Source organism: Hevea brasiliensis, chromosome 11, assembly GCF_030052815.1.
Source record: "Hevea brasiliensis isolate MT/VB/25A 57/8 chromosome 11, ASM3005281v1, whole genome shotgun sequence".
NCBI lineage: Eukaryota > Viridiplantae > Streptophyta > Magnoliopsida > Malpighiales > Euphorbiaceae > Hevea > Hevea brasiliensis.
This window is the reverse complement of record NC_079503.1, coordinates 83,202,796-83,211,894: the sequence shown is the minus strand read 5'-3', so window position 1 is coordinate 83,211,894 and position 9,099 is coordinate 83,202,796. Positions and strand designations below refer to the sequence as shown.

The window sequence follows — 9,099 nt, the reverse complement described above, 5'->3', positions numbered from 1 at the left end:
GGCCGGTTTATGAGTAAAATTTGATTCAACAGCCAAATAGCATCATCTACCCCCCAAAATTGATATGTGACGTTCCAAATACCTCAAAATATCACAGATTAAATTTCAAGATTAGTAGCTAAGTGTAACTCTAGAAATCAATGCAAGCAACTTATCACAATTTTCCAATTCCAGCCAAATAGCAACAATCATGAACCAAACACAATCAAACAACACCTATTTTTGTTCAAACTCAAATTTTAATTCAATCCAACAACCAATATCAATTCTTAATCATCAGATGCATCATCAATAATTTTCTCAAGCTTGATATTCAAATTAAAGAGGTAAAAGATAGCAAAAACAAACAGATTAGCTTGAATGATTGCAACCCAAAGATAAACACAACAAAAACTCAATTTCAAGCAAAAATCAAATCTAAAACCCAATGTAGAGTGTTCGGCTATGATATATTAATGTCAGATTTGAATGAAAAATCACTGAGGAAACAAGAAATATTCAACCAAACACATGAAAAATTCAGATAGATTTAAAGCTACTATAATAAATCCTAGAAAAATCACTTTAGCCTAATGCTATTATGATGAAAAACAAACAAAGAGTGAATGAAGGATTCTAGGCAGAAATTAAAAGAGTAGATATAAGGATGAATACATTGTTTGATGCCCAATTGCTCTGATACCAAATGATGAACACCCCCTATATTTAGATTAGAGACATAACATCTAAAGATGAAATTAGATATTTTATGAATAAACAAGGTAGAATTGATAATCAATCAAGACATAATAGTAGCTAGGCTAGAGAATTGATAACCAATCAAGACACAATAGTAGCTAAGCTGCACCTTGATTATAAAGATAAAATAAGCAAATAGTCAATTTGCTTAAGTCCAAGTTCTATTCAAGAAATAAGGAAGAAATCATAAAACTATAATTAACGGCGATAGTCGAAAATCAATACTCTCTCAAGATTTGATCTTAACTATCCATATTTGATGTAGAAGACAAGTATTTATATGAGTTACAAATAATTAATCTATCACATGGCATAAAGAAACAAAAATAGAATATTCTAGAGGCTAGGCTCCAAGGTCTAATTATGTGAAGCTAATCTATTTGTCCTTCAAAGGCTCAAGCCCAAGTCCAATATGCTCCTCTTGGCGCCTCTAAAGTCTACTAACTAAGTTTTGAAACTCCCTTGCTTTTACTCTTGTAATCGGACCTTTGAACAATAGAAGTGGTTCTGGTGGTGGCATCTTCTCATCATTATTTAGCATAAATAATTATGTAAATTAGTAAAAAATAATTTACTGTAAAAAAAAATGTGTGAATGTGTGCTTTCTCAAAATCTGCATGCATGCGTTTTTATTTTCGATAAAAAATTAATTGTATATATTTACTGCATTTAATATTTATAACATAAATTTATGGTTAATTTTACTTCATATCATTTGATTTGAAAATTAGAAATTTATAAAAAAATTAATTTATTTTTATAATTATTTTAATTTTTTAATTTAAAAAATAAATTTATTTTTAAATAATATAGTAAAAATTATATTATTATGTGAGAATTTAATTAAATTTTTTTTCTTTCATATTAATTACTCGAAAGGAAGGGTACAATGACGAGGCAACAGATTACTACAGAAATAAGAATGCAAAGCATGGGACTAGCTGAAAATTGTTCAACTGAGTGCAAGGCATAACTCTCTTACATCTTAGTAGGTCAGCCACCTTTCATTCATTTAAGCTACCTATAGGCTTTTTTTTTTTTTTTTTTTTAATTATAATAATCATTTTTAACACTTTTTTTAGTATAAATTGTGAAATATCTAAGTAATAATAAATGAAATATATTTAAATGAAAATTTGTGACAAAATTTTTTTATGTTTATAATTTTATGATCTATTATTAATTATTATAGTTATTTTTTTTGAGATTTTAATTTTGTAATTAATTTGTTCTACAATTAAAATAAAAAAAATTATTTATAATTAAAAATTTATTGATCATTAGTCTAATATATAATTCACTCTAATTAATTCCCAATATGTATTTTATTTAATAGATATCATAATTTACGTGGGATACATTATTTTCAATTGTATATTTTTCTCAAATTTACTTAGTAAAATAGTACAAATTTATTTTTAAATTTCATTTTTTAATATATATATATATATATATGCCTAATTTAAAAGATAATTATATTAATTTTAATTAATAAAAATATTTTTTTATAAAATTTTAATTAAAAATAAATTTAAAATATATTTTATATAATAAATAAAAATATTTATTCATTATATAATAAATAAAAATATTTATTCATTATATAATAAATAAAAATTTAAATCAATGAACCATTTTGTTAATCAAATAAAACTTCATGAACTCTATTATAATTTATTATTAATTTTTCTAAATTTAATTCACGCCTTTAACTATAATTATGACAACTAATTAATATTCGACTATAATACTCAAAATTAAAAAAAAAAATTGCTATAATTATAATTTAACAAACCTTTAGATTTTTTTGCGCAATTGGCCTTTAGAAAAAGAATGCTAAAAAAAACCAGGTTCTCCAGGAAGAAACATAACAATGCTCTATTGGATGTGAATTAGAACATTAACAGTTCAATTTACAGTGGATCTTTCTAAAATATAGAAAATAACAGAACAGAAGACATTAGAAAATGATACATGTCAATGATGTTTATTCCCTTCTAATGCCTCACCGCTAAAAATTCATTGTCTTGTCTTGCTCTTGCTTTTGCTCATCTTTTCTAGGGTGCCAACTAGTAGAGGAATGCAAATTCCTTGTGCCATTTCTGGTCTTTGTCCTCTGGAAACTTCAGAGCTCACTGTCCTTACTGATCTCCTTTCTCGTTCGTCTAAGCAAATTCTGCTCGGCCAGTACAAGTCTCCATTGCCTTTGCCTGGTCGAATGCCAATTAGCCGGCCCAGTGACATGCTATTGTCTTGGAAGAAGGATGCTGTAGACTGGTTGAACTCACAGAAATAAAATAGATTTTGGCATGAGAACTAGTTCTAAAAAAATAAATTGCAAAGGCTGTTCTGATTGCCTTCATAGTTTTATAAAAAAAGCTTTAGCAGTTACAGCACTGCTCACATGTCCTGTGAATTGGTTTAAAGTTCAAATTAAATCCTCATAAAAGCAAGAAATTTGGAAAGACAGGTCCATCCAGCAGAAGGGGAAACAAGTCTGCAACATGAAAATTTCACTGATTTCTTTTTTGTCAGTCTTGACTAATGTCCTATGGAGAGATGAAAGAACTAATTCTGAAGATAGAGAGGCATAAGACTTCCTTGATTTCTTGCTATCTCACGTCTATCAAGCAAAGCACCACCATCAAACTATAGATTGGATGAAGGAAGCAAGGGGCAGAGCCAACGTTTGGATCTGGAAAAGACTTTTTAAGGCTTTCTTCATTGTTAAAGAGTTCACATATTAGCAAGGTCTGTGTCTTACTAGCAACTGTAATAGGCCTACCTAGAGGAATGGGTAGCATTGATGATTTCATGGTCAAAAGCAAACATTGCAAGTTACATACAAATCATTCTTTGCTAGGAAGATGCAGTTCTAACTGTAAAATTCCTTTTAAACGTGAGCTAATAGAATACACTTATAAAAGAGGAATGGTGAAAATTGGTGAAAGAGAAGTAGTCAGTTCACCTCAGTGTCAAGGTTGGAGGATGAGAAAGAGGAAAAAGTGGGCAAGCGCAAGTGTCCAGGGGAATATGATTCAGCTGGAGCAGCCTGTATGCTTTCCATCACTCGAAGTCTTATGGTCATGATCTGTAGCCCAAGTGGCCATCCATTGGATGTCTCGTTTTCCTGGAAGGACCATTAATTAACACAGAGCAGGTATTGGTAACTTCAAATTAACCCTCAATATATAGCCAATCAAACATTACTGATGTTTTTATCAGCTGGCCTGAATCTTGAATTCATAGCTGAAGAAAATCAAATGAAAATGGGAAGTTCTGGATCAATCTGGAATTGTGGATTATGCTAAAAGGTTGTCATAAGAATCATAGTTTCCGCAACAGGGGAGATCAGCTCCCCTCCAGTGCACAGTTGACCAACAAGAGAATAAGGAAATATGCACATTATCTACTCCTTTTGTGCAGAACATAAAGCTCAATACTAAACGGGTACTTCTATCTGCATTCTGGAAAAACTTTCTTCCCAATCAAAGAGCAAAGTTATGCATGAAAGTATCTTTGATTTACAAAGAAAGACCAGTAATTTTCTTAGTTTTTCATATTAACTTACAAAGCGCAGATCAATGTAAGAAAAGGGCAATTCTTCTGGGAGATTTACTGATTCTACAGGAGATTATGTTTCTCGGTTTCTCATAAATTTAAATAAATGAGACCTTTCTCAACTTACAGAAAATTAGCTCTCTCATAATTTATATTCATAGGAAAATTCTAAATCCCACAGTACAATTCTCAATTTAGCTTACAACAGAAAAACCTACACAGTTACTATCTGTATATTTAACAAAACCTAAAGAAGCACAATGGTGCAAATTTACTGCTTTCTGATAAACATGGATTACTGCATTTGGCCACAATCAGAAGTCAATTCTCTCTTTTCCTTCTCTCATCCCTCCCATTCCCTTGTTTTTGTGGAAGTAGCAGCCAAAAACACAGATCAAACAAGAGTCACAGTAACCATAAAATGAAGCCACCTACTTCTACCAAACACTTAAGCGACATATTTTGATCATAAATTTTGCAGTTGAGTGTATCCCTCAAATCCCAAGTAAGCCACCAATTCAAGAGTTATTGAACACCTTATGCGGTTATACCCATTGAGGAAATAATTAGAAATTTCCATATCAGGAAAATCTCACCCCCATACCCTTAAGGAGAAACACTTTGCTTACAAAACAATCAAATAGTAACAAAAATTAACCAGAGATTCAAACAGAGGCATCAGTTCCTATTCCAACCCAAGAAAGGCAAAATGCCAAAATAGAATTCCCCCAGAAGAATAATTCAAAAGAACCACAAGAAAAACTCATAAATTTGCACATGCAAAATCAAGAATCTGCACAATAGCTGACACAAGAAAGAAGAATGGCTATTACCTCTGTTGCCATGGATGTCTAGAGCTCCCACAAAGAAAAAGAAATACAAGGGTGTTAACAGTTGCAAAGAATTGTTGCAGACAATTAGTAGAAATTTTGCATGATAAGACCAAAGAACTGAATTAGCCTTTTGGTCCTCTCTAAAATTCCTCCTTGAGACAATCCATGGGCTTGGGTCCCACTTTGGATGTTCAGATTTTCAAATCACAACAATCTTCTCTTTCCAACAAGCAATTGATAACCACAACTGTTCTCCCCAAAAAAAGCAACTGTGCAACCGTTAATTTACCGCCAGATTTTAAAGAGTACTTAATCAATCGAACGGTCAAAAGTGAAGGTACAACATGAATTTATGATCAAGAACGTTCACTTTATTGACTTTCAGATGGGGTCACTGCCACCTGCTTATGATTGTGTTCATGAAGTTTTAACAGGAGGTAGGAGGCCCAACTGTCCTATCTGGGGAAAATCTTTTTACAACAATTCAAAGCTAAATCATTTATTTATGGTGGTGGGTAAGTTTTTGGCAGCAATTAAAGCTGTGTTGTTGTATCTGTATCCCTCTATGCTGCATTGAAGGTCACAGGTGACCTTAATATTTTTGGGATATTTCACAGGTATCTCTAACCTCATGATTAATCTTATTTACATCAAACTACTTGTACCAAACCCAATTATTAACAAGTCATCATAGTTAACTCAATAGCTAATAGCCAACCCACACCAGCAAAAATGGGTAAATTTAGACTTTTATTGTACATAGTTGTATTTTAAAATTTCTCGGATCTCTGGTTTGCATTATTATCTCATTCATTGCAATCAGTTTCCGAAGACAAGCCATGAAAAAACAGGTGTTCTACGCGGACCCACGCCCTCATATTTCTTTTTTTCTCCGCCATTCTATAAATATTTATTCGGTTAGATCCCTCCATCCTTATATTTTTCTCTTAAGAACGACAACGGATGACTGGAAGTGGGATCGCTGCCCTGTCCTTGGGGTTGGATTTTTCTTTAGTGGTTTTGCTTTTTATTTTAATTTATTATTGTATAATATAAATTTATTAATTAAAATAAAATTATAAGTTTAGATTTTTTTATTAAAATTATAATATTTAACTGTATAAAATTAATTTTTTTTATAAAAATTAATAATATATTATTATTGAAGCAGGTTAGAAGGGAGATTTTCTCTTATCTCTGCCCAGCACAATTTAAAAAAAAAATTAATTGAGTAAAAGATGAGTCGAATCAGATTCGAAAATAATTATTATACATAATTATTTTAATTTAATACAGTTTACTAGAGTGCGTAGAATTCGATTAAAATAAAAAAAATAAAAAAAATAATTTATAAATTTAATCTATTTTTTAATAAATCAATTAATTTTTTATAAAATATTTTTCATAAATAAATTATATTTTTAAACAAACAAGGCCTAAATAATCAAATTTTGATATAAATCAATTAAATACACTAATTTTAGAAGTAATTGATTTCATTTAAAATCTTATAATTTATTAGCTTCTTAATTTGATGATTCTATTTTAATTATTTCTTCAATTATAAAATAAATTAAAATTTTTAATTTGAAATTTAATTAAAATTTTTCAAAATAAAAATTATAATATAAACTTAAATTAAAAAAAAAATTATTTACTTTCACAATCTATTAACATGAAAATCAACATAAATTCGAATTACAGTTTATAATACACTTTGATGCAAAATGAATTTAATTAATGCAATTACAATCACATCCAGAAAGATGAATAAAAGGAGTTTATACATGCACCTACATAAATGTCCACACACACACACACATATTATTCAATGCTGAAGAGTCCAAATGTGAGCAGATGTGAATGTTCACCTACATTGCTCAATGCACTAAAATCAATAATAATAATCAAAGTTTTAGAATTTGTTGGTATCACCGTGCGTGATAATTTGATAGTTAATTTATGAGATGATTTTATTTTATTTAGTTAAATTTTTTATTTTATAATAATTAAATATTATCTCTATTTGAAAGTGTAATAAAAAGTGATGACAAATTATATAATAATTCATCTCATTGAATGCTACCTCAAGTTTAATAACATATCTTTTTATATGAGATTTAGTTAAATTAAGAATATCAATAAATGACTCCGAACTTCAAACTTAAAGTAGCTATGATCATCATATTCGAAGAGCCTTTATTTTTTATAGTTAAAAAAAAAAAAAGAAATTTGTCTAACAGAATTAAATTTAAGTTATGCAATTAATCAACAGAGCTAAGCCTTGCTAGGTGAAAATGGTTAAGTTAGGGAGCGATTCATCACCATCATATTCTTCATTTGGTAGAAGTATGGGGTTTCAGAACAGAGAAAATAATTTTATAATTTGAATAAGAAATGAGAGAGAAATATTAATTAAGAGCTATACAGTAGCCATTTATATCGATTTTTAATTAAAAAATTAATAATTGAAAGTTAAAAAGATTTTATTGTATAAAATTTAAAAAATTAAAAAATTTTATGTTACATTTTAAAGTTTAAAAATTATAATATTATAAACATATAAATTTAAAAATAATTATTCAAATTTATCCCTTTTTAGTGGGCAGACGCGGCCATTCCATGAGGACACGAAAAGTAATGTGTTGGTCGTTAGTTTAGACTTTTAGACTAACTTCCCTAAAACCTAGATGTCTACATTGAAATTTCCCAACTGACCCAGCGCTCTGCTTACTTCTCTTTCTTTACTTTTCTTAATAACATATATAAATAATTTTTTTTTTTTTTTTTATATTGAGTTGGGTCAGTACGCCCATTTATCCTTTTTTTTTTAATTGCACTCAATAGAATTTGAATTTGATATATATATATATATATATATATATATAATTTTTTTTTTCAGAGGTAAATAGGATTTCATTGATAGTAGAAGGCTTACAAGGCCGAAGGCCGAACAAGCAAGATAAAAATACATAACCAGTACCCAGTAACTCAAAACCCAATAAAGGCCCAAAGGCTAAAATCCAAGAAAAACGCTAGCTAGATGACGAGTCAAACGACGCGAAGACTCCAACCCGAACGAGCACAACCCCCACAACCAGTGAGGTATTGATGGCCATAATTTGAAAATTATAATTAATTTCAAATTCATTCTAATCCCCTCTTCTTACGTAGTTCCGAAATAAATTCATAGACCTTGTTGGGGTCATGCAAGGACTTGGACACACTCTCCCTTTGCAAGCATCTCTTGACCCATGCTGCGAGCTTGGGAAGCTCTTCCACTAGGTTAAAGTTTCCCAAGGTCTCATGGCCATAATAGTATCTATAGGAGGGAATGAAAGCAATATCTACAAACCCGAACGTCTCTCCTCCGAAGTAGGGCTTCTTCCCAAGCTCACCTTCCATCACTTTAAAGTCTTCAATGAGTTCCTTCTCTGCTGCTTCTCTGCTTTCACTGCTTGCTGCCTCAAAAAGCCTGTACATGGTACCTTGGATCTACATCATATAATAAAATTAATTATTTAAGAGAAGAACTTGGATAAAATAATGAAGCAACAAGTTAAGAGATGGACTCGCCTTTTGATCAACAAAATCAGCCCAAAACCGGGCATGAGCTCTCGCGTAAGGGTCAGAAGGCAGCAAAGGAGACTTGTGATTCCAGAGCTCATCTATGTATTGAACTATGATCCGTGATTCAGATATGGGTTTCCCCTTATGTATCAAGACCGGGACTTTCTTATAGACAGGGTTCATTTCTAAAAGCAGTGAGCTCTTGTTGCTCAAATCCTCTTCCTTGGACTCATACTCTATTCCCTTCTCAGCCAGGGCAATTTTCACCCTGGCTGCGTAAGGACTAACCCACAAATCCAATAAGACCACTTCCTCTGCCATTGTTACAAAAATTAACTAAGTTGAGCTTCAAGAAATGATAAAGAAGAAGAGGTTAACATGAAACTGATCAGGCAAC

General features: G+C 30.6%; 2 protein-coding genes across 2 annotated transcripts; both read right to left on the bottom strand.

The window, feature by feature from the left end:
* Positions 1-2,589: 2,589 nt before the first annotated feature.
* On the bottom strand, positions 2,590-5,529 carry LOC110632860 (uncharacterized). Its single transcript, XM_058130263.1, has 3 exons — positions 5,133-5,529; positions 3,707-3,868; positions 2,590-3,012 (listed from the first exon to the last, which is right to left on the bottom strand). The coding sequence occupies exons 1-3, from the start codon at positions 5,142-5,144 to the stop codon at positions 2,758-2,760; spliced, it is 429 nt and encodes a 142-aa protein (XP_057986246.1). The 5' UTR covers positions 5,145-5,529; the 3' UTR covers positions 2,590-2,757.
* A 2,490-nt stretch (positions 5,530-8,019) lies between these two features.
* Positions 8,020-9,099, bottom strand: LOC110632864 (glutathione S-transferase U19). The gene is made up of 2 exons (XM_021781227.2): positions 8,709-9,099; positions 8,020-8,627 (listed from the first exon to the last, which is right to left on the bottom strand). Exons 1-2 carry the CDS (start codon positions 9,021-9,023, stop codon positions 8,280-8,282), a joined length of 663 nt encoding a protein of 220 aa, XP_021636919.2. The 5' UTR covers positions 9,024-9,099; the 3' UTR covers positions 8,020-8,279.